At 44.4% G+C, this 26341-nt stretch overlaps 1 protein-coding gene across 1 annotated transcript in view; it reads left to right on the top strand.

The window, feature by feature from the left end:
• Positions 1 to 3488: 3488 nt before the first annotated feature.
• The window catches only part of TAFA5 (TAFA chemokine like family member 5), a 559022-nt gene continuing 536169 nt past the window's right edge, over positions 3489 to 26341 (top strand). Inside the window, exon 1 of the mRNA XM_074272069.1 lies at positions 3489 to 4169. Within this exon, the coding sequence (XP_074128170.1) occupies positions 4058 to 4169 (112 nt within the window). The 5' untranslated portion in view covers positions 3489 to 4057. The remainder of the gene's footprint in view (positions 4170 to 26341) is intronic.

The following is a 26341-nucleotide window of genomic DNA, read 5'->3' as shown; positions in this document are numbered from 1 at the left end:
CCTTCCTTCCTTCCTCCCTCCCTCCCTCCCTCCCTCCCTCCCTTCCTTCCTTCCTTCCTTCCTCCCTTCCTTCCTTCCTCCCTCCCTTCCTTCCTCCCTCCCTCTTTCCTCCCTCCCTCTTTCCTCCCTCCCTCCCTCCTCCCTCCCTCCCTCCTTCCTTCCTTCCTTCCTTCCTTCCTTCCTTCCTTCCTCCTCCCTTCCTTCCTCCCTCCCTCTTTCCTCCCTCCCTCTTTCCTCCCTCCCTCCCTCCCTTCCTTCCTCCTTCCCTCTTTCCTCCCTCCCTCCCTCCCTCTTTCCTCCCTCCCTCCCTCCCTCCCTCCCTCCCTCCCTCCCTCCCTCCCTCCCTCCCTCCCTCCCTCCCTCCCTCCCTCCCTCCCTCCCTCCTTCCTTCCTTCCTTCCTTCCTTCCTTCCTTCCTTCCTTCCTTCCTTCCTTCCTTCCTTCCTTCCTTCCTTCCTTCCTTCCTTCCTTCCTTCCTTCCTTTTTTTCTTTCTTTCTCCCTCCCTCCCTTCCTTTGTTTGCTTCTTTCTTTCTTCTTTATTTTGGCAAGGTAATTGGGGCAAGGCAATTTGCTTGACCAGGTAACACAGCTAGGGAGTGTTAAATGTCGGAGGCCAGACTCCACTACATCTATAATCCTTCTAAATCCACTAGATTTATAAGGTATCCATTGTAAATATTATTTCAATAGATCCTAGACTGAGTTTGAACTTATGAGTTCCTGACTCCAAGATAAGCTCTGTATCCAAGCTGCCCTCTAGCTGCCATTGTTCCAAGCTCCATGTCACTCACTAGAGATGCTAATGCAAAGGCCCCATGGCATGAAAGCAGGAAGAAAACAGAAAGATTCTTGCTCCAGTGAAATTGGATGAGATGCTCTTTGAAGTTGTTCCATTCTCAGGTTTGCAGTCCCTTTCCATCAGGGTTTCCATGTGTTCATTCGCCATATTGTTATGGTATTTGTTGGGATTACCATGTTCTTCCAGTCTTTTCATCCTATACAATGCTTCTAGCTTCTTTAAATGAAAAAGGTCCTTTAGTTTGGCCCCTTCCTTTGATAGATGGCCAGCCAAGCTCTTGAAAGATGAAATAGTTTTGTCCAAAGTCTCCCAGATAGTAAAACATGCAGATTCTCTTACTCCATATTCATCCCTCTTTTCACCACATCACACTCCTCCCTTTCTCTCTGGTCCAGGCTGAAATATTACTTCCTGATCATAATGGCTAAAAAGGGCCTTATCCCCAGCCCAGCCTCAGTCCTATGTGCCCTTCTTCACTAAAGCAGAACTCAGTTTTGGGGTCTGTCCTACACCCGCTTTTACCTTCATGTCCCCAGAGTCCAGGACTGGTGTTTACCACATAATGCTTTGGAATTGATTGATTTATTGATCATTCTCCCCTCTTATGTGTATCCTCAGCACAGTAAAGGCCTGAGTCATCTCCCCTCAATGTGTAGTCCTAAGTGGTGGCACTGTGAATATAACACCAGGCCTGAAGTCAGGAAGGCCTGAATTTTTTTTTTTTTAATCATAAAATTTATTTATTTATTTATTTAAAAAATTTATAATTATAAATTTTTGACAGTATATATGTATGAGTAATTTTTTTTACAACATTATCCCTTGTATTCATTTTTCCAAATTATCCCCTCCCTCCCTCCCTCTACTCCCTCCCCTAGATGACAGGCAATCCCATACATTTTACATGTGTTACAGTATAACCTAGATATAATATATGTGTGTAAATACCATTTTCTTGTTACACATTAAGTATTAGATTCCAAAGGTATAAGTAACCTGGGTAGATAGACAGTAGTGCTAACAATTTACATTCACTTCCCAGTGTTCCTTCTCTGGGTGTAGTTGTTTCTGTCCATCATTGATCAACTGGAAGTGAGTTGGATCTTCTTTATGTTGAAGATTTCCACTTCTATCAGAATACATCTTCATACAGCATTGTTGTTGAAGTGTACAGCGATCTTCTGGTTCTGTTGAAGGCCTGAATTTTAATCCAAAAGCAGACACTAGCTATTGTGACCCCTGCCTTAGTTTCCTCATCTATAAAGCAGGCATAATAATAATAGTACCTATCTTCAAAAGCTGCTGTGAAGCTGAAATTGGTTAGCTTAGCACAGGGCATTTATAAATATTATTATTATTATTATTATTATTATTATTATTATTATTAATATTCCCCAGCATTGGCTTTGCATGCTGTTGGCTTCCAACCTGTCAGGGCTGAATGGCAACATTTCCTGGCCCTCCTCTCTACCCCATCATGTATCACCCCCTCCTCCCGCTGGAGCTGGAGGAGCTGGGAATGGGGGCAGACTGGGTGGGGGTTTGGGGACAGCTGGTGAGTGTTGAATCTGTTGCCCCCGGAAGTTAGAAAACCAAACCAGCATGGAACTGACAGACTCGGGAAGAGGAGCAGGCTGCCTCTGGGCCTGGGGTGGAGAGAGGTTAACGTGGTGGGCTTGGGGCCAGAAGGCCTCCATCTCGGCCCTGCTGCTGCTGCGATGCCACCTTCGGGACTCTGCAAGCTTGTTGTCTTTTCTAAGCCTCAGTGTTCTCCTGTGTAAAATGGGCATGAAAAGCCGGGCTTTCTGATCTTGTATAGTTGTAGGAGAGAGAAGAAAGGCAGGGGGAGAGGGTATTGTTGTCACTGTGGAAAAAGGGAGACAGTGAAATAGAGATGGAGTCAACAGCCCCCCTTCCAGACCAGTGGATTTAGGAACAACTCTGGGTACCATCTTCCCGATGTCCTCGAGCCAGACCCGCCCCCACCTGGACTAGCTCCTCTTCGAGAGGCGGGGGGATGATGGGGAAGTACGCGTCGGGGATGGGGGTGCCTCTCGGGGCTGCCCCCCTCCCCGTCCCGTACCCGACCCTCGCCCCAAATCGGCTAGCTCCAGTACTCGGAGCAGAGAGGGAAGGATGAGGTGGGGGGAGGGATTCTCGAGGTGGTCCCTGCTATCGCGCCCCGCCCCCGCCCGGCTATTCCGTCCCTGGAGGGAGGGGGCTGGGCGGCCCGAGCTCCTGGGTCCAGCCCGGGGCTGCGGTGCGTGCGGCCGTCTCTGTCGCCATCCACAGGCTCGGCCGCCTCTCCGCTCCGGCTGCCTGGTCTCCTCCCTCCCCCCCCCCGCCCCCCCGTCCCTCCTCCTCCTCCTCCTCCTCCTGTTCCAGCATCCCCATCCGTGCTCCTGCTCCGGGAGGTGGCTCGGGAGCTCCTGAAGGGACCTATTTCTTCCGGCCTGCCCCGGGCTCCGGCGGCCGCCGAGAGGCTAGAGACAGGGCCCCCGGGAGCGGGTCCGAGGATCCTCCGGCCCCCTCCCGCGGAGCCGCGCCGAGGGGCGGAGCCAGCGCGGAGGGAGGAGCCGCGGAGCCCGCCCCCGCCCCCTCGGCCCCGTGTCGCCGCTGCTCCCGGCCCCGCCGCCGCCGCCGCCGCCGCCGCCGCCGCGCTCGGCTCCCAGCTCCCGGGCTCCCGGCTCCCTGCTTCTCGGCGCCCCGAGCCGGCACGCTCCGCCGGCCCCCGGAGCTCCCCGGCCGCAGCCGCGCGGCGCCTCCGCAGCGGGGGGCCGCCTCCCACCTGCCAACTTCTGCAGCTGCCCCCCGCTAGCCCCCCGGGGGGCGCGTCTCTACGGTCCCAGCGCCACCCCCGGGCCCGCCGTCTCGGCACCCGTCCCCTCTCGCCGCCGGTGCGGCTCGGGGAAGCCCGCGCGGGGGGGGGCGTCCTTTTTTCCGTCCCGGGGCCGGAGAGCCGCGTCCGAGGACCCGCTCGGGGCTCCCGGGAGAGAGCGGCCTCGGCAGTTCGGGGGCGGGGCGGGCGCGGAGGGGGCGACGATGCGCCTCCAGACGTGACGGGGCCGCCGCCGCCGCCGCCGCCGGTTCCGCCGCCCGTGCCAGTGCCCGTGCCGCCTCTGCCGCGGGAGGCCGGGCGTGAGGATGTGGCTCTTTGGGATTCCACGTGGAGAAAGGCGATCGGGATCGGCCCCGGGGAGCGCCGGCTGGTGAGACGCGCGGCTCCCCCACCCCGTGTGCCCCGGAGAAGCGGCTTCAATGGCGCCATCCCCCAAGAGGAGCCGCCGGAAAGATGCCAACGCCTTGCCGAGCATGTCCTCAACTTTTTGGGCTTTCATGATCCTGGCGAGTCTGCTGATCGCCTACTGCAGTGAGTACCCGCCGCCCCCCACCCCCTCCGCCGCCGCCGCCGCCCGCCCCGGCCCCCGGGCACAGGCACACAGGTGCCCCGCGTCCCCGCCCCATCCCCAGATAGCCTCCCGGGCCCCCCCAGGACGGCTCCTTCCTCTCCTTCCCTCTGCGCCCAGCCGGGAAACTGGCCCCAAAATGGCAGTGAGCGGGAGCAGCTTCCCCGGGCTGGCTCTGGGGCAGCAGGGGCGCCTCCTCCCAGCCAAATCCAGTCCCGGAGCGGGGCTGGCCAGCTCGCCTCCTGCCGAGTTCGCCGCGGCCCCCCGCTCGGCCACACTCAGGGCCAGCCCCCTCCCCCCGTCCCCGTTCTCCTCGGGATTTTGGGCAAAGGGGACAGACAGTGGCTCTGGAGCGCCCAATGGCTTCATTATCTCTGGGTGATGGAAAGCCGCTTTCAGATCTCTTTGCCTGGGAAGGACCCAGATTTGCCGTAGCCCGGCCATCCCGTCCAATTTCCCACAGATTTCTGGGAGGGTTTTTTTTTTTTTTTTTTTTTTTTTTTTCTCTCCTTATTTCCCCCCCTGTTCTGGCTGCCCGGTCGTTTGATTGCTGGGTGTTAATCTCTCAGACGCCATCTCCACACTGACGTATCCCTAAGAAGTCCTGCCTGGTGCAGGGAGATGGGGCTTCTGATTCCCAAATCGGAGGCTATTGGGGGGCCTTGGGGGTCGCTATGTGGAGAGAGGGAGAGAAGCCGCCTCTCCATGCTGGGATGTGCCAGAAGCTTCCCGGGTTTGGAGTAAGAGCAGAGCTTTCTGAGGGCAAGCCAACAGGCAGGCTGGGGGAGACATGGGTAAGCATGGGGAGGAGAGACAAGGATGCAAGCTTGTTTGCTCAGGTCCTCTCCTTCTGGGCTTGCCCATCTCCTCCCCTCTCCCAAGGAAAAAAGCAACAGAGCTGGAACCCGCAGCCAGAGGAAAAGAATTGGCAAGCCCCCTCTGGGATGTGGGCAACTGGAGCACAGAAAAGTAGCCTTAGGAGTTCCTCTGTAGCTCTCTCGTGTCTTGGGGGAGGCCTCGGTCAGCGCCCCGGGACATCCATGGCAAGCTCTCCTGAGCCTTGGGGCCCGGGGCCAGTGCCGAGGCCGGCAGGGAATGGCCATGGGAGTTGGATGAGAGAAGGAAGAATCAGAGATTCTGTCTGGCTTCCTCCTTTTGCGAGAAGAGGCCGGCTCCGGCCCTCCCTCACCCCCGTTTCCCATCTTTCCTGCCAGAGCAGATGCAACATCCCTCAGCAGCCTCTCAAATGAGGTTGCAGTGAGCAGAGAAGGAATCCGCTCCCCCACTTGGCTCCATTTCGGAGCCTCTCGGACAGCCTCCCGGCAGCCTCGCTCCCCTCGGCAGACTATAGGCGTCCTTGTTCCCTTTGCCATTCGGGGTCCCTGCCAAGGCCTGTGCTGTGGCGAAAGCTGGGCGAGCGAGGAGCGGTTCAGGTGTCTACGAGTTGGCATCAATGATTGACTTCTGCAGAGCCCCAGTGCTTTCTGAGATTTCCCCAAAGCAAGGGAGAGGCGATTCTTATTTCAGGGCGAGGGTAGTAAGGCCCATTTCCACAGCACCGTGGCCCCCGTTTCCCTGTGTGTTCCTTTCTGGCCCATTCCCATCCAGCTAGCCACAGGTTTCCTAGGGAAGAACAGCCCCGTTGGGTGAGATTGCAGTGGGTTAACTCCCGCAGTGTGTGTGGACTTGGCCGTACCATTATTTGAGGTGACAGGAATGAATTCCTTCCAACGTGGTGGAAAGTGAGAGCCCTCATCTCCTGTTCTGTCATTCCTTCCCCTCTTTTGTGCCACCTCCATGGGCTGATGTGTGCCCCTGGAAAGTTGGCGCTTTCAAGGTGAGCCCCTGCTTGGAGAGCTCCTGGCTAGAAGCCATGGAACAGCTTCTTGATGTGTTCAAAAGAACAATCTCTTAATTGTTTTGTTAAGCAGATCTCACCCTGCCTCCTGTTACTCAAACACCCTGAATTTCCTTTCTGCTACCCAGGGCTCACTGCACACCAGCAACGGCTAAAATATGCAGTGTCAACTCACTCCAGCATCTCTGCGCCTGGCTCCCTGACTTAATGACTGGAGGTGCCATCTCCAATGCTCACCCGCATTCGTTTAGGAGCTTCCCCGTGCTAATGCCCGGGCAGCAAGTCTGCCACCGAGAAGGTGGTGGGCTTTGGGGTGGAGATGTGGGCACCCCGCAGGAGCCCAGTGAGGGAAACAAGGCTCTGCTCTTATTCACCCGTGACCTGGTATTCAAAGACGTCGGGAACGTGATGAGGGTGGAGGGGAGAAAGGGAAGAAAAGAAAAGAAAATCTAAGACCAAAAACATTACTACATAGCTGTTCCCCCCGGGGAATTATAAACCCTGATTGATGTAAAGCTTTAGTTTACTTCATATTTTTGATCTATTTCATGCTACTATGATGAAATGGATATGATTAAATCAAATGTAGACACCCTCGGCTCTCTCCTCTTTCCTCTCCTTCCTCTCTTCCCCCCTCTCTGTCTCTCTCTCTCTTCCCCCTCTCTTCCTCCCTCCCTCCCTCTCCCTATCTCTCTGTCTCTGAATCTGTTTCTCTTTCTGTGTGTGTCTCTCTCCCCCTCCCTCCCTCTCTGCCTCCCTCCCTTCTTCCCTTCCTCTCTCTCTCACACGCACATATAAATATATTAAAATACAATTACAACATATCAACCAAAACGAAAACCTACTCAAAACCTAGAATATGCCCTAATCCTTTCTGTCTCCCATTGGGACTTCAGCCCCATGGGGGAACCTCTGACTTTCATTGTACCAACAACAGTGATCAAAATGCAAATTGGACGGTTCTCAGATTTTCAGTTGGTGCCTCCAAAGTATCCGGGCTGAGGGAGGATATTTAATGTATTTAAGGGCAAGTTATTTTATTAAGCTGTTAGAAATTGTATTCCTTAGTCTATTTTCTCTCCTATAAACAGACCTGTTCTCTTCTTATTCTAGTTTTGGGAACACTGATAAACATGATGTAAGAGTTCAGTTCTTCTCCCTATGAAATTCTTGTCTGTGTGGAGAAAGCTTAGGGTTTTCTCTCTCTCTCTCTCTCTCTCTCTCTCTCTCTCTCTCTCTCTCTCTCTCTCTCTCTCTCTCTCTCTCTTTCTCTCTCTCTCTCTCTCTCTCTCTCTCTCTCTCTCTCTCTCTCTCTCTCTGTCTCTCTCTGTCTCTCTCTGTCTGTCTCTCTGTATCTCTCTCTCTGTCTCTCTGTATCTCTCTCTCTGTCTCTCTGTCTCTCTCTGTCTCTGTCTGTCTCTCTCTGTCTCTCTCTTTCTCTCTCTCTCTCTCTCTGTCTCTCTCTGTCTGTCTCTGTCTGTCTCTCTCTCTCTGTCTGTCTCTCTGTATCTCTCTGTCTGTCTCTCTGTCTCTCTCTCTCTGTCTCTCTGTCTCTCTCTGTCTCTGTCTCTGTCTGTCTCTGTCTGTCTCTCTCTTTCTCTCTCTCTCTCTCTCTCTCTCTCTCTCTCTCTCTCTCTCTCTCTCTCTGTCTCTCTGTGTCTGTCTCTCTGTCTCTCTGTCTCTCTCTGTCTCTCTGTCTCTCTGTCTCTCTGTCTCTCTCTCTCTCTCTGTCTCTGTCTCTGTCTCTCTCTCTCTCTCTCTCTCTCTCTCTCTCTCTCTCTGTCTCTCTCTCTGTCTCTCTCTCTGTTTCTCTCTATGTCTCTGTGTCTTTCTGTGTCTCTTTCTCTCTCCCCCCTCTCTCTTCCTCTCAGTCTCTCTCTTTCCCTTTCCACCAAGACAGCACTGACTCTGTTTGAGCCTGGCTTTGAATTTGGAAATCCGGGACTTGCCTGGCCTCTATGAAAGAGTCTTCCTTTCTCAAATGTTTGGATTCATATTTAGGGAGATTAGCTCCACCCTATGGTTGGACAGAGACCTGCAGCCCACCAATTAGATGTGTTGCCATAGAAACCAAGGCTTGTCTTTTTTCCCCCCTATTACTGGGGAGGGGGGGAGGTGAGGAAGATGCATATATAGTTGAAATCAAAAGGGGATGGACTGGTGCTTGCTTTAATATGGACATGCATTTTTTCAGCAGGTGCAGAGACCCTGCCAACATCGAAAGTTCACATAGCGTCTCATGCTGTAGCGTGCACTCTGGGAATCCCAGGGGAGTCATTGTCCCAGAGCAGGCACTAGGAGGTGGAGATGAGATTGTAACATTCATTTGTCATGTTGCCAGGAAATGTCCCTCAAAATGCATTTAAGCCATTGAAATGCGGAGGTCCATGTCAAAAAATCCGAAATGAAAAAGTATGTGGAGATATCAATTAAAAATACACAGGAAATAAAGGGGGTCAAGTCTAACAGTGGGCAGAAATCCATCTTAGGAGTCAGGAGATCACCTAGTTCTGCTTTTGCTGTGTGATCTAGAGCAAGCCGTTGCTTGGGTTTTATTTGATAAAATGAGACATTTGTTCTAAATTCCTTTAAGTTCTGACCATTTATAGTTTTAATGGATAAAATGCTAAAGATTCCATCTTGTATATTCCGTGATGTATTCATAAATTATTAGATATAATATGTATAATGTATATATATATATATGTGTGTGTATGTGTATGTGTGTTTGTATGTGTATGTTGTATAACATACACACATACACACTCATGGAGTAGGGATGAGTCTAGACCTGATAATTCATGTCACTGACAACTTCCACCGCAGGCATCTCCTCCACAGATGGAGGACTAGTACCCAAGTTGTAATTAACAATCTTAGAAAGCGGTCAGACATAATTGAAAGATTACCTGGTGGGCCTGGATTCAGTTAGGTAACTGTACCAAGGTCTTCCCAACCCCAGTCTTGCCAGGGCAGCCTCCACTCTTTGGTGCCATTCAAATCATATCAGGGAGATGACACTAATAAACAGAACAGGCATCTTTTAGGAGGGGGGGTTCTAACTGAATTTGGCAGCAGATTTGAAAGTAGCAGGGCCAACGACTTGTTCTGCCGGGGATGATTTCTAGGGTGACTCTGTCACAGTTGAATATCCTCACTCACTAGAGCTATGCTAAGGTCACACTCAATTCTGCTGAGCTACAAAAATGAGATGACAATATCTGTTGCTGTCAGAAACAAATGAGAGGGAAGATAATAGTTCTTTAAGCCCTAAGCACAACACAGGAGATGCAGCAGTTAATTTAATGATGGTGTACATGCTGTCTCAGGGGTATTTATGTTTCCTTATGACTTGACATAGATAGTGTTATTGCAAGGTCTGTCAGACGTATATTAAGCACCATAAATGTACAGAGAAAATATATATATATAATTATGGCCTATGAGAAAAATAATCAATTGATCACCATATATTTATTCAGTTTCTATTGTATACCAGGAATTGTGGTGGGTCCTGAGAAAAAAAAAGTGATCCCATCCCTGACCTCATTCTTTCATTCAGGTGTGATTCAGAATCTTCTTGCTAGATCCTCATCCCCCTGCTCTGTTTATGCTCTAGCTTGTGCACAAGGCAGTAATTGGACACATGTTTAAGAACCTATACTGTGAAAAGTCCTGGGTTGGGTGCCAAGGGAAACATAGTATCAAGATAAAGAACAATACCTGCCCTCATGGAGCTTGAATTCAAGCTTCTAATACATGGGATCTACATCATAACATAGTATATATGTAAGTACATTGTATGCACTGTGGGAGGTCTGAAAAAAGGTTATTAGGAAGAATGGGGGACCAAGGGAGCCATCATGCAATCAGCATAAAAAGAAAGCACAAGAATACATCAAAAATGCATAAAAGAATACATAACAAAAAAGGGGGGAAATTTGCATTCGAAACTATCAGAATCCTGAAGTATTTGATAAGGATTGCTGGGTTGGGGCTCAGAAGATTATTCTACAAATAGAGGGTTTTGAAAGAGAAATCAAAATTTCCCCTAATTTGAGTTTTATTTATTACCTTGAGAGGCACCAAGATGTAAACAAGTAAGAAAAATCAGTGGGTCAGTAAGCATTTATTAAACACTCACTATGAGGCAGTGTGCTAATGACTAATTCAGTAATCCAAGGGACTTAGAAGCATGGAGGTCAATTCTTGGCTGTATCTTAGGGCAAATGACTTCCTTTTTTTGGCCACAGATGCCTTATCTCTCATACATCCTCTTGATCTCCCAGGGCTTTTATGAGAATAAAATGAGAAAATGCATATGAACTAGCTATGAAATATAACACTCAAATATGAGTTATCACTGTTTTCTTAAAAGCAGTTATCTGGTGCAAGAGTAAGTTTAAAGCCGTAGTAAATCATCCTGGGACATTGGTAACCTTTTATTGAAAATACTTCCCAAGAGCAAGCATTTTGATGTTTATTTTTTTTAATCCTTGCTGTTTATTTTGTATTTGGGAGATTAAAAGATGTGTTATTGCTGCTACTCAGATTGTATTTGTGGTCTGCTTGATTGAATAAAATTGAAAGTGCAGGAGATGCTATAAAGCAGGGCTATTTAGAAGTTCATTTCTCATATTGCTTTCCTTCTTGAATTTAATTTTCTATTTAGAAGAATAGAAATCCACCTGCCAAACTTCCAGCACTGATAGGATTGGCTGTTTCCCTTTCCCCTAAATTAAAGTTTCTTAACCTTTTCTTGGGTTTCACAGATCCTTTGGAAATCTGGTGAATCTATGGATGCCTTCTCACATTTTTTATTGCACAAAATAAAATGGTAAAGGATTACAGAGAGAATCAATTATATTGAAATATTTTCAAAAAGAAGCTCAATCCCATATTAAGAAGGCCTGCCTTAAATTCATCATTCTCCCTCTTCCTTTCTATTCCCCAACAACCGGTAAAATAATTTTATGGATTTTACAAATCTGGGGATACGTTTCTACCAAGTAAAAGGAAAAGGGAATTGATCAGAAAGGGTTTCCCATAGGAAGTGACACTGACTGGATGATGTGTTATTGACGGGGTTTTTTGGTATGGGGAGACCTAGAAGATTTATTCTTTGGGCAGAGGCTGGATAGATGGTCTCAGATATGCTGGACAGCTCCAGGAGCTTTTAATGCTGTGCTTTCTCTCCTCTTCTGATGAGTGCACTACAGCTACCTCTTGTTGTCAGGACCCAAGAGGTACGAGGTGCTCAGCCTATGGCCATTTCTGTCAGTTTCCCATTAGAGGGCACTCTAAATGACATTTGCTGGTATCTGAACCCCTGTCAGGAAAGAAATGAAGCAGAACGAGCCTAGTGTTGGCACAGAGGCCAGGAGATCGACTGATTCAGCACCTTTTTCACTTTCTTGTAAATATATGCCTGAAAGAACTCTGACAGGGAAAACAATTATCAAGCACATGTGAACATTTTAAGGTAATTTATTTTAAATTACCTTAGGATCTGAAGAAGAAAAAAGAAAACACATGGCCTGGGAGTTTGTGGTCCTTAAGGAAAGAGCCTTTATGTGTGTTAAATTCTCTTCTGAGGCTTCATGATGGAGGGGAATCTGGCCTCCCAGGGGCAGGGTCTACATATCTGGATAAGCTTGAGATGAGAGCTCACTCCTGGACTAGGTGTCTGCTGGTCAAAGCCAAATGTGGCTGAAAAGGGATGGCCACCTAGAGGGCTAGTCTTGAAGCTGGAAGAGGCTCCTATAGTTATAGGTGGAAAGATGCTCCAGGGACTATCTAGCCCCATCTCTTCATTTTACAGATAAGGAAACTGAGACCCAAAGCAAAGATGAGGAAAGTGGGTGAATCAGGATTGGAACTCATGTTTTCTTAACTCAAATCCAGCCCTCATCACAACTGTTCCATAATATTTCATATAGCTATCTTTGAAACCATATATTCATATTCAATCATTTCAATCAAGTCCACCTCTTTGTTACCACATTTGGGTTTTTATTTTCTGGAAAAGACACTGGAGTGTTTTTTTTCCTCCTCATTTTATAGATGAGGAAATCAAGGCAAATAGGGTTAAGTGACTTGCCCAGGATCACACAGCTAGTGAGTGTCTGAGATCAGGTATGAACTCAGAAAGATGAGTCTTTCTCCCTCTAGACCCAGGGCTCTGTGCACTATGATACCTCCTCCATGTCCTTCTGAAAATAAAGAAGGATTCTCATGAATTTCACTTAAAGGGTAACTCAGAGTAAAAATCATAGGATTGGAAGAATTTGAGAACCAGAGATCCCATGTTCCCCCCTTCCTCATTTTACAGATGAGAAAACCAAGGTCCAACAAGGGGCTTGGGGACTTGCCAAGTATACACAGGTCACAGTGACAGAGAGAGGACTTTTAATATGGATTACTGGACTCCAAAGTTTTGTATGACCTCTGCTATCTCCCTGAAAGAGTAGATCTTGATATATTTCAGGCTAGAGTGAATGGACAAATGCTTGACAAAACAATGAGGATGAACTAGATCTCCAAAGTTTATACCACTGGATTGAGGATTAATACATGCTCTTTGCTGAAAAGAACCATTTTGTCACAAGGTCAAAAGAAGTCTGATGAATTGGTTGAGACTTTCATTCCTTTTTGTCTTTCCTCAGCCTCAGAGCTGGAACCCACAATCCATGGTCAGATGTCAAGTTCTTGCCAAGTGTACCATCATATTTCAGTTCTACCTGTTGGACAAAGGCTTGATTTGTTCAAAGAAAGAGGAATAAAGCAGAAAGCTAATTCTGTAACTATGAAAATCTCTGTGCTCTTGGGCTAAATTTCTGCTAGTTCATTTGGCTCTCCTTCCTAACTCACGATAATGATGAAATGTATACATCAACCTTCCCGGCGTAAAGTATTTTCAGGTGACTTTTATGGGGATCATTATGGAGAAATGTTATGATAATGGGACACTAGAAAATGAATGAAAACAAAGCATTAAACCCCCCATTTCCTTATAGAGCAGCACAGCTGCACCTTGTTTAGGAGGGTTCAGTTTGGAATGGAAATGCAATGCCCAAGAATTAATGACCTCCACAAAATGCCACCTGCTCATCGCCCCTTCCCCTACTCTGATATGTCATGTGGGAATCCATTAGATGAGTGGCCCCAGGGCCGTGAGGGGGAGAATGCAGGGCAATGTGGGGGAATGTGATCTGACCTGTGACCTGCTGCTCTTCCGAGACTCCTGATCACAGAGTTCCATAGAGTGAGCTGGTGCATTCATCCTCTCCAACACACATGTTGTAAGTGCCCCTGTCTGCCAAGTCTTGTGCCAAACACAAGGAGCAATTCAGAGTGAAAGACATGGTTTCTCCTGGCCGGGATTTTAGAGGATTATAGGAGTGTAGAGATAACAGACCAAGAAGTCTTCTAAGGCTAGGAAGATAACGATTAGGTACCATGTTGTCTTTCTTCCAGGTTCATTGAAAGGGGCCTGAGAACAGGAAATATCAGAGATGGAGGGGCCTTAGAATGGAGGAATGTCAGAGATGGATGTTAGAAGAGGGAATGTCAGGGCTGGGAGGGGACTTAGATCAGGGGATGTCCGAGCCGGGAGGGGGCTTAGTACAGGGGACGTCCATACAGACATGCTTTATCTCCATAGGAGAATGTAAGCCATTAAAGGGCAGCTCCCCAATTCTTAGCATAGTGCCTGGCACTGAGTGATCCTTGCAATAATTCACAGACATTTATTAAATCTGTCCTATGTGTCCGACTCCTTTGAGGATCTTACATCCCAGTGGGGAGACAGCATGTGTAGAGAAAACACAAATATAAAATAACTAGGGAGGGGTATAAGGAAAGGCTTCATGACTAATCAATTGGTACTAGCTTCCTTGATGAATGGATAGATGGATGGGTAGGTGGAGGGATCGATGAATGCAGTGGTCTGGAGGGGTCCAGTTACCTTTCCAGATTCTCAGAATGGGCTTTATCTCTGTGAGCAGTATCCTGCAGATTTCCATCTGGGGCATAGAGAGCAGCTCTTCAGAGGGTGGGGATGGATCCCCCACAATGGGCTTGTACTGGGTTGAACCATGGCTGACTATGTACCAGCATAAGGAGGGGTTATGTGAACAGAGAAGCTGCTAAGAGAGGTTGGGGCCATACTGGGGGGGCCAAACTCAAAACATTTTTCCTGCATACTCATCTTGGAACCCCCCAATATCCAGAGAGAGGGCTTCTTTTTGATAGCGAGACATCAACATTTTCAGGGGACTTGCCTGGATGAACTGTGAGTCTTTCACCAGGGGCACACTTAGGTGAAGTCTGCCCTTGCCATGATTAGTGCAGGTGCCAATTTTCCAACCTACAGCATAACCAAGAATCAAACTTTGCCTTTGTTGTGAGGGAAAAAAAAATAGTGTTTTAACTGCAGTCCTACTCATTTTAACTCCTACCTAACTGTGCCAGGGTATGGGGTGGATTTTATTAAGTTTTTACTATTTGTTAGATACTGAGCTAAGATGCACGAAAATTTTTTTTAAAATCACATTACTTGTCAGTAATAAATCTTTATTAAATATCTACTGGGTGCCAGACATTGTGCCAAGTGCTGGGGATACAAAGAAGGGCAGAAGAGAGTTTGTATCTTCACAGAGCTCATAGTTTATGGAGGAAACAACTCACAGATAACTATGTACAAACAAGATATGTACAAAATTAATTGGAAATAATTAACAGAGGGAATTCACTAGAATTTTTTTGCCATGTTTTTTTTTAAATCTAGCTTTTTATTTTCAAAACATATGTACAGATAATTTGACAATATTGACCCTTGCATAGTCTTGTATTTAAGATTTTCTCTTCCTTCTTCCCCCCTTTCCTAGATGGCAAGCAATTCAATATATGTTAAACACATTAAAATATATGGTAAATCCAATATGTATCAATATATTTATATAATTCTCTTGCTGCGCAAGAAAAATCAGATAAAAAATAAACGAATACGAAAACAAAATATAAGTGGACAACAACGAAGAGAGTAAAAATGCTCTGTGGCTATCCACACTCAGTTCCCACAATCCTCTCTCTGTGTGTAGACGGCTCTCTTCATCATAAGATCATTGGAACTGGCATCAATCATCTCGTTGTTGGAAAGTCACATTCATCAGAATTGGTCATTGCATAATCTTGTTGCCATGTACAATGATCTCCTGGTTCTGCTCATTTCACTCAGCATCAGTTCATGTAAGTCTCTCCAGAATTCTTTAAAATCATCCTGCTGATCATTTCTTATAGAACAATAATATTCCATAATATTCATATCCTATAACTTATTCAGCCATTCTCCACCTCATGGGCATCCACTCAGTTCCAGTTTGTTGCCAAAACAAAAAATGTTTTTGCGCATGTGGGTCCCTTTCCCTCTTTTAAGATCTCTTTGAGATATAGGCCCAATAGAAACACTGCTGGGTCAAAGGGTATGCACAGTTTGATAACTTTTTGAACATAGTTCCAAGGAATTCACTAGAATTAAGGGAGATCAGCAAAGACTTCTTATAGAAAGTAGAATTTTAGCAAGGTCCTTGAAGCCAGGAAGCAAATTATTTTTGTTTTATTGAAAGTGGAATTGCATCTACTTATGCTGTCTATATCTTAATCTATACTTATATATGTATATACTCTCTCCCCCCAATGGAACATGAGGTCCTTGAGGGCAGGAATTGTTTCACTTCTTTGTATCCCATACATAGTCCATGGCACAGATCAATCACATAACAAGCATTTAGTAAACCCCTGCTATGTTATGTGCCAAGCACTGCACACAAGAGGACATACTAAAATAGTCCCTGCCCTCCAGGAGCTTACATTTCACTGAGGGACATACATGTTTAAAATGTGTACAAGTAATTTAAGATAATTTGGTGATGAGCCACTAATGGGGGACGGTCATGAAAGGTCTCATGGCTTAAAAATGCTGTTTAAATCTGGCACATGGGCTTGATAAAACACAAAAAGCTTAGGGCTTCCTCAGAAGCCTCCAGTCCATTCTCATCTTATAGATGAAGAAACTTGAACTCAAGCAGCTTTAAGCTCTTGCCCCCAAACTCAAGGATAATAAATAGGATTAGCAAGATTTGACCCTGCATTCTCTGATTCCAAAGCCATTCTGATACATAATAGATGCTTAGTAAATTTATTGATTGATCTGTAGAAAAAAAAACAACAGTAGGACTTTGGGGGTGATTTTAGAATTTCCAGATGTTTGGCCTACAAGGATTTGTATTTTCCTTCCACAGTGAGTGAGAAAGACCCCTTGGGTCCCTTAAAGGGTCTTGTGAATCACAGAGGACTGGCTCACTCTTGCTGGATATGGCCAAAGCTTTCATGTTCTTTTGTATTAGTCTCTGTCGTGACATTGGAAACAGTAAGCTTATTGTGGGCAGAGTCTGTTTCCTTATTGTTTTTATGCCCTTGGCACCTAACAGAATGTTTGGCACTGGAACTCAGTTAGGGAGGCAGTAAATGTCAGCTTAATTGAATCAAACTGATTGGGTCTCAGGATGAAAAGGAAAATAAATAAAATCAATTAGTAGCCAACAGAATCAACATAGATGGCACCATGCCTCCAAATTGGCTCAGCTTTTTCTGTGTGGCTATTAGTTTCTTTCCTCCATATCAGCTCATATGTTTAGAGGTTCCCAAAGACTTTTTAAGCATTTGTATATTTCTTAAGATGGCTGGAAGGAAGAAATTGTTGAGTTACTTGTGTCTCCAACTAGGCAAGTTGAACTCATTGAACATTTCTGAATTTCTAGAATCAGAAATGTCCTGGACAACAGGGAGGGTCTCCAGCCCTTTTAGGCAGCCTAGAAATGGACAAGTTTTTGTGTCATTCACTGGGAAGCCCCTGGCATCCTTGATTGTGCCCATCTGCACTTTGGGCTGCTTAATTCGGTGAGATGTCCAGGCTGGGACTGACAACCAAGGATCCCATCCAAATTCATAAAGAAAATATTCTCTCCAATGTCTCTATGACTGGGTTACACAAAGAGCATTGCCAAGGTTTACCACACAGTTCCCTCACAACAACCCTATACAGTAGTTGCTACGTAGTTTGGGGCAAAAATTCGCGCTGCACAGTCAGAGGATCTGAATTCAGTCCCACCTTTCGTGCTTACCACCTCTGTGACTTCAGGCAGATCATTCATAGAATTACAGATGTAGATCCTAAAGGCATCTTAGACACTATTGAGCACAACCCCTAAATCTACAAACCAGTAAACTGAGGCAGACAGAGGTGAAGTGACTTGCCTGGGTTCATGCAAGTAAGAAGTGTCTGAGGCAGGATTTTAATCTAGATGCTAGTGGTCTCAAGTGCATTCTTCTGTAAACTTCCCTGAAACTCAGCTGCAAAACTGAGACTCTGTTAAATGGGAGAATTGGGTTAGAAAGTCAAGAGGTCCTTTTCAGCTCTTGATCTAGGATTCTGTATCTCCGTTTTATAGCTAAGGATGCTGAAGCTTAGGAGGCAAAGTGGCTTAGTTCAGCAAAAATTGAATCACTATCTACATTTGGCAAAGCACCGTGACCAAAGCCAGCCAGAGTTGCATGATCCCTGCCCTCAAGGAGCTTACAGATCTATCTGAACAGCTGGGGTCACCCAGCTATCAAATTACAAAGTCAGGATGGAAAATGAGCTCTTCCAAATCCCAAGGTATCATTTATTCCTCTGTACGGGTGGAAGAAGCACGATGTGGAAAAGACATTTTTTTCCATATCATTTTATTTTTCCAAATGCACGTAAAGAGAGTTTTCAATATTCATTTTTGCAAAACTTTCTTCCAAATTTTTCTTTCTTCTTCCCTTGCCTCCCTGCCCAAGACAGCAAGCAATCTGATATAGGTTAAATATGTGCAATTGGAAAAGACATTATTAATCCAGTGAATGATAACGCCAAGTTAATGGATACATCACAAAGCATTTTTACCACCTCCCATCATCCATTCTCAATAGAGCCCAGCAAGGCAAGAGGCTAATACTATTTACCAACCTTATACGTGAGAAAACTGAGGCTCTTATTCTTGCAGCAACTTCTAAGCTAGTGGTGGGGTCTGTACTCAAACCCTAAATCAGGCCTTTTTTGGCTTTTCCATGTGAATCGTCTTGATTGGACCTTGCTTCTGACCAAGGACTGATTCATTAGAAACCTGCCCAGTGCTGTCCACAAGGCACCCCTTGGGTCCTTTCCCAACTTTTAGCACTTTCCAGATTGGCCTTCTGTGCTATGGGCAGCACTCCCAGCAGGCCAGAGAGGACAGGGCTACCTTTCTGGTGCTTGTTTCTCAGTGTTTGCAGACGTTTATTTCATCCTACTCACTGGAGGATTTGGATTCTATCCCTCTGAGGCATCTGCATGCATTACTCAAATTTATTGTTGTCTTCCTTTTTGCATAACTCTCTATTTTGTTTTTACAGAAGCACTTATAAAACCTGTTGGCAGACCTGGCACACTAACTGCAGGCATTTTGGTGCTTTGCCATAAGGGGTTAAAAACAAAAGAGAGAAGGAAAAAAGACTCAGGAAATCTGTGTGCCACTTTAAAAGTGAGAGAGAGAGAGAGACAGAGACAGAGAGAGATATACAGAGACAAAGACAGAGACAGAGAGAAACTCAGAGAGACAGAGACAGAAAAAGGAAGAGAGAAAGTATTTGGAGATATAGAGATAAATACAAAGCACATGCACACACACACACACACACACACACACACACACACACACACACACATATATGCATGCATATTTAGGTTTTAAATTGCCAACCATCTTAATATATTATACTAATGGCAGGACCTTGCATGTGTTAAATGTTGGTTTTGGATCAATCTTAATAGCACCAAGGCCAGCTCTCTTTCTCCTTTACCACTTACTACTTCTGTTGTATGTATATGTATAAAGTATTACTATATAAATATGTATATATAATTATATATATTTATATTATGTACATTTTCCTGTTGTGTCGCTAATGGAATGTTCAATAACCCTCAAGGCAGGAACTGGTTCCTTTTTGCCTCTGGAGTCCCAGTGCCAAATCCAGTGCTATTTTCCATTTAATAATTATTTGAGCAATCGCTTTCTGATCCCTTCATCTCAGCCCTCACAGTCTGGACCTTAGAGGCCTGAATTTCCCAGTTTCTCTGAGGATGAGCACTCCTCCTTCACATCCCAAAATCTCAGTCCCTCAGACGACAGTAACTGTAGTAGAGAATGTGGTGATTAAGAAAATACATAATAACAAAACCTTCTATGAATTCAGTAACACTTTTAAATAAGCTTATATTTTATTTCACACAATGACATCTACAAACATTGGGAAAATAGTAATGTCTATAAGGCATATAATTTATTCAGTCTACAGAAAGTATGTTTGATTATTATACTGACTCACGCTGCATTTTTTGTTGGTATTAAAGAAGGATGAAAATAATAGAGCCTGATTCATATATGGATTTTTAAGATCCCCTTCTCACAATAACTCTAGCTCTCATAGGTAGAGACTGCTTACTAAAATGTCTTTTTCTTGTCCATACATTGGATCTGTTGACTTTGATGATGGGTACTGCCACTATTATTAGCCTTCTCTGCTAAACCTTGAGCAAGAGGAGATCACGATGACTCTTGGTGAACTCTCTTCCAAATCCATCACCCAACTGCAAAAGTCCCTTTATGGGGAAGCTTGCTCATCAGTATTCATGTGATCTTAAGCAAGAAATTCTCTGGATTTTGCTTCTTCATCTACATCTAATCAAAGCAGGTAGAGGCCCACATTTTCTCAGATTTCTGCAATCTTAGTCCTGTCATATTTCTTCAAATTTTGAGACCTTTCTTAGTGACTTCCCTTATTTGTACTAACAAGACATAGACTCCTCCTCTCCACCATAGGAAGCCTTGATATTTGTGTCTTTAGAATTGGGATAAAGTTCAAATTCTTTCTTGACATTCAAGGCCATCCATAATTAGGCACCATCTTATTCTCCCGATTTTACACTTATTCCTGCTCCCCAAAGAATGTCACAAGTCAGGAAAAATAGATTATTGACTATTTCCTGATCTCCTGGATTCATTTTCTTCCACATCTTTGCTTGTACCATCCCCTAGGCTTAGAAGCTCTCTTCTTTTTTTCTTTATCCTATCTATTCCTATCTATTCTTTAAAGCTCCATTCAGATGCCATTTCCTCCAGGAAGACATCCTGAATCCCCATACCACTTTTTGTTTATCTTCTATAATATTGCATCATGTGGCAGCCCATCTTATCTCTAATCTTTCCTTGGAGCTCCAGGATAGCAGGACAGCAGGACACTTCATCCCCTAGCACTGACCACAAGTTCTGCATATAGCCGATACTTAATAAATATTTATATGACCAATTATTTTATGTCCAATATAGAAAAATCACTCAGCAATATGGGTTGGAAAAGATGGGGAAATATACGTGGCAGGATAGGTAGTGTTTGTTCACCAATTTTGGAATTGTCTCAGTTTCAGAAATGAAAATAATAAAAAGAGGGGGCAGAGTGGTATGTCCCATCTCCCTTATTTATTCATTTCTTCATTTTTAATGGCATCATGGCATTACTAATGGCAATAAAACCATTTAAGCTTTCTCTCCTCTTTGACTGTTGATCCTGGGACACATCCACTCTTCCCTTTTTCCTGATTTTTTTCTTAATTATTTTCCATTTCCCCAAGAGGGGGGAGGACCTACGTTCAGTGTTGCTTATGCTCTCTGCCCAGCAGTATTTTACCTCTTTTATTTTTAAGTTTATATCTTAGTTACATGCTGTTTACCAGTCTTCAACTGCTTGGTATCCTCTTACCAGAAATGTCCAGTTCTTAAAGAAGAATCACCACCAAGACTTTAAGGGAGGCACTTTATTCCAGTTTCCAGCTTCTCAAAATGAGAAGGTTGAATTCTCTGGGCTCTGGTCCTTTCAACTCCAAAATCTGATATATCCCAGCTCCAAGATTCTGAGAGGCAGAGAAATCAGTTGGGATTCCTGCCTCTGTCCCTTGCCTACTGAGAGTTCATGACAACTCATGACAATTCTGTGAGCCTCTATTTCTACATCTGTCAAATGGGAATAAGAATACTCCACAAGGCTGTTGGCAGAATCAAGGGAGGGAATGCTTTTGAATGTGCCATATTGCCTATAAAGTGCAATGTATTTGGTAAGAGATTATTGTTGAACTAATGTGTTTCTTTAGAGCTTCAGGCATTCAAGAAGCAAACCTGTTTTTTTCCCCTATTTTTTTACATGTATAATTTAAACAACAGACTTGATGAGCTGTTTAGCCAAGAGGGCTGTCCTGTGTCTGCTCGAGTGGTTTTAAATTCGTAGAAACGATCCTGGAGGAGTGTGTCAGGCCTTAAAATGGTGAGGCAGCGGGAGCCCCAGCCAGCTGGGCTTTGTCAAGCCTTGGGGACGATGGGTTTGTTGTGATAGGAGGGGGCTGTCGAACGTGCTGCTCAGCCCGCACAATCGTGGTGATTAGCGTTAACGCAAAACAAGTTAGGCCCCTGGAAGTTTGTTATTGTATCCAGATAACACAGTGGCTGAGTTGGAAAATCGATCTTGTCAAAACACTCCTTGTCGCTTCTAAGAGATTATTCACTCTTCCCATAAACGCCTCCCTCTTTGGTCTGTGACTCATGTAAGCATCTTGGTTGGAACACTTTTGAGATGGTATTTCCCACCCCACTGGCACTCAGCAACTCTGGCCTTGGTCCTGCATGTTTTCTGGGTCACAGGCACTGACCACTGGCCAGTGGGAAGAGGCTGATAGATCAAAAGTAGGTCCAGTTTTTACTGTTGGATGAGAGGCTGCTTATTCCACTAGGCAGTTAGGAGCTGGGGTCTAAGTTTTGACCCTGAGGCTTCCTTGATCTATTATTGTGAGCAGGACATTTCCATTCCCTCAGCTAGGTTTCCTGTCAAGCAAAATAGAAATAATAATCCCAATCCAGTTCAGTCAAATGAAAGGACTGATGTGAAGATATGTGGACTTTTCAACATCAAAATGTCCATGATATCAGAAAGGCCATGGAGAATGAGAATGAGATGACATGGCTCTCGGAGAAGGTCATCTGTCCCAATTGTCAAAGAAAAAGGGAAGAAAATAGAATTTGCAGCCACTAGGCTAAGTCCTAGGAAGCTTCTAGGCATTGTTTTTAAATAGATGGAGTTTTAAAGTATAAGGTATATGGCCATTGATTGGGAACCAATCTTTGACTTAGGAAGAGCCTGCCATGTATTAGGCACTGCCCTAAATTCTGGGCAGAGCAACACAAAGGAAGAGTTCCTTCCATCAAGAAGCTTTCAATTTTGATGACAAGGCTGCTTAGTAGAGAACATTTTCGCAGATAAATAAATAAAAGATTGATTAAAAAAAAAGAATACAGAATGATTATGGGAGGCACTAGCCACTGGGAGAAATCAGCCAACACCTAAAGGAGCTAATAATGGAGAGCCGTTCAGCTAGAGGAAGGATATCTGGACAAAGTCACAGAAATGGGAGGTGGAAAGATGGGCATAGGGAACAGTCAATAGAACTCTATTTTTTACTACAATTATAGAGAAGAAAAAGGGAAGGAGTGTGCAGGAATGATTGGTTCGGATATTTTGTGAAGGGCATTAAACACCCAATAGAGATCTAGTTTATTCTAGAGCAGGCATTCTTAGTCTGGAGGCTGGGGACTTTGCTGTTGCTGTTTTCGTGTTCATTAACTGCATTTCCATAATTTGGTTTCCTTTGTATTCCTGCATATTTTAATTTTTGCATTTTCAAACATGGAGCACAGCCCAGGCAATGGATGGAAGGAGGAGATAGAATGGGATTTTTAAGGCTCAGATAATATGACATAAATATGAAAGAATGCTAGAAAGAAAAATCTCTATTCCTTGTATGCCATGCTTACAGCCTTAAAGCTTTCCCAAATGGATTATAGTGGGAAGTCATGAAGATTGGCAATCTTTATGATCTCAGAGTTTTCCCTGCCATGATGAGACAGTGGTGTGAACATCAGTAGAGAGAGGCATGAATCACAATGGAAAAAGCTTGGTTTGGAGTGTGGGGATGGGTTAGGTCTAATCTTCCATCCATTACTTACCCACTAACGTGCCCTTCACTTGGCTAGATGGTGATTTCCCCAATAGTGGAATGGTAGAGTCTTCAAGAACCCAGGATTCACTTCCCATCACAGCGAGGCATCAGAGAGGGATGTCAGTCGAGGTTCATGTGAATTACTATATTATGGCTGTTGCTGTTGTTTTGTTTGCATATGGTGGCATGTCTCTGTCTCTTGCCAGACTCAAGGTTATTTGAGGGCCATAATCATACCTATAACCCTTAAATCCATCCCTCAAGTGCAGAGTACCAGGCTTAGAAATGCTGAAGAGCTCATTTGGTGTTCATCCTGCCCCCTTGTAACTCATAGGCAGAGCATCCACCATCCTGACTTTGGAACATCCAGCCATCTGACAAAGAGAGAGTTCACCCATTGGAGTAATAAATAAGAAAATAAATCCAACCAACCATTTGTTAGCATGAATGAGTGGTGTCCTGACTTATTTTTCCCCTTTTCAGCTGTTTCCTTTGCTTCCTCCAACACAGCCAGAGACAATTGAATCAGCATCGATCCAATACAGGAAGGAAGTCAGTTAGGATATAGGTAACACATACCTTTGGAGAGTTTGGGGCTGACAGCATTTGTTCATGTACTTGGAGGAAAAAAAAATATTATAAACCTTTTCCTCCTTTGGAAAAAAAATATCTATCCAGTTTTCTCTTGAAGCCTGGGGAAAAAAGGCAGGGTGGTACCAAGTATACTGAGAAGTTATCTTGGAGTCAGGAAGATCTGCATTACAGTCCTGCTTCTGCTACATACTGATGGTGTGATCCTGTGCAATCATTTATCCTTTCAATGATTGTGAATTGAGGAGCACATGCCATTCACTTTGGTAGAGGGAGTTTGCAAGTTCCTTGCACGGTAGAAATCATGGGTCCAAAAATAGTCAATGACTGTAGTAATCCCAAAGACCCCAGCTTTTAAGATAGGAACTCACTACTTGAGAAAAACTCCTGGGAAAATTGGAAATTAATATGTCATAAACTAGGCATTAACCTATACCTAATATCAAGATAAGATAAAAATGGTCTCATAATTTAGACATAAAGAGTGATATTATAAGCAAATTAGAAGAAAAAGGATAGTTTATTCTCAGATGTGTGGAGAAGGAAGGAATTTGTGGCCCAAACAAAACTTGAGTACATTATTGAATACAAAATGGATAATTTTGATTACATTAAGTTAAAAAGTTTTGTACAAATAAAATCAATACAGACAAAATTAGAAGAGAAGCAATAAACAGGGAAAACTTTTTACATTCAAGGGTTGTGATAAAGGACTTATTTCTAAAATATATAGAGATTTGACTCTAATTTATAAGAATTCCAGGGATTGGGGGCAGCTAGGTGGCACAGTGGATAGAGCACCAGCCTTGAATTCAGGAGGACCAGAGTTCAAATCTGGTCTCAGACACTTAACACTTCCTAGCTGTGTGACCCTGGGCAAGTCACTTAACCCCAGCCTCAGGGGGAAAAAAAAAGAAAGAAAGAAAGAAAGAAAAAAAAGAAAGAAAAAGAATTCCAGGGATTTTCCAATTGATAAATGGTCAAAAGATATGAACAGAAAATTTTCAGATGAAGAAACTGAAACCATTTCTAGTCACATGAAAAATTTGCTCTAAATCATTATTGATCAGAGAAATGCAAATTAAAACAACTTTGAGGTACCACTATACACCTCTCAGATTGGCTAAAATGACAGGAAAATATAATGACTAATGTTGAAGGGAATGTGGGAAAACTGAGACACTAATATACTGTTGGAGTTGTGAACTGATCCAAACATTTTGGAGAGCAATTTGGAACTGTGCCTAAAGGACCCTCCATACCCTTTGATCTGTCAGTGTTTCTACTGGGCTTGTATCCTAAAGAGATTATAAAGGAGGGAAAAAGGACCTACATGTACAAAATTTTTATGGAAGCCCCTTTTATAATGGCAAGAAACTGGAAACTGAGTGGATGCCCATCAATTGGAGAATGGCTGAACAAGTTATGGTTTATGAATGTTGTAGAATATTATGGTTCTATAAGAAATGATCAGCAAGATGATTTCAGAATGACCTGGGGAGACTTAAACTGATACTAAGTGAAATAAGCAGAAGCAGGAGATCATTATACATAGCAACAACAAGATTATACAATGATCAATTCTGATGGAGATGGCTTTCTTCAAACATGAGATGATGCAGACCAGTTCCAATGACCTTGTGATGAAGAAAGCCATCTGCACCCAGAGAGGACAGTGGGAACTGAATGGGTTCATAAAGACCACAACATAGCATTTTCACTCTTTTTGTTGTTTGTTTGCATTATTTTCTTATTTTTTTTTTCCTTTTTGATCTGATTTTTCTTGTGTAGCATACTTGTAGAGATATGTATAGAGGAATTGCACAAGTTTAACATATATTGGATCACTTGCCAACTGTGGGAGAAAATGAGGAGAAGGGACGGAAAAATTAGAACAAAGGGTTTTGTAGGGATAATTGTCAAAATTATCCATGTATATATTTTGAAAATAAAAAGCTATAATTTAAAAAAAAAAGAAAGAAATCATGGGTTCAGCAAATTCAATGGAAAGAGTCCTCCCCTTGAAGTCAGGAGAGTTCAAATCCTGCTTCTGAATATCACTAACTGTCTGACCAAGGGAAAGCCATTTAGCCTTTCAGAGCTTTAATCTCCTCATTTATAAAGTGGGCCCCAAATGTTTGTTTGCACCCACTTCCTGGATTGCTATAAGGATTAAATGAGACAGTCTCTGCGTTAACAGGCCACTGGGTTTGCTATTGTTCTAATTAGCATGAAGGTTCAATGGTCAGTCCAATCCTACCCATCCCACCATCTTTCCTTCTATTAGACTGGTGTCCCGAGAGGCTCTCTCATATGGCACAACCACATTGGATCTTTAATCTGAGAACTGAGAACCGGAATTAGAGTTAACACCTGGTGCTTCCTACTTCAAGCCAACAGATATGCTATACCAAGGATCCATAGACTTTCTTGAGGATTCCATTTGGGGGAGAATCCATTTGCTCAGGTTGTCATCTCCTTATTGGAATAAAAAAGAAAACTATGGCCAAAAAGCC

Source organism: Sminthopsis crassicaudata, chromosome 5 (genome assembly GCF_048593235.1).
Source record: "Sminthopsis crassicaudata isolate SCR6 chromosome 5, ASM4859323v1, whole genome shotgun sequence".
Taxonomy (NCBI): Eukaryota; Metazoa; Chordata; class Mammalia; order Dasyuromorphia; family Dasyuridae; genus Sminthopsis; species Sminthopsis crassicaudata.
Note: the sequence above shows the minus strand (reverse complement) of the source record. Positions and strands in the feature narration are given on the sequence as shown.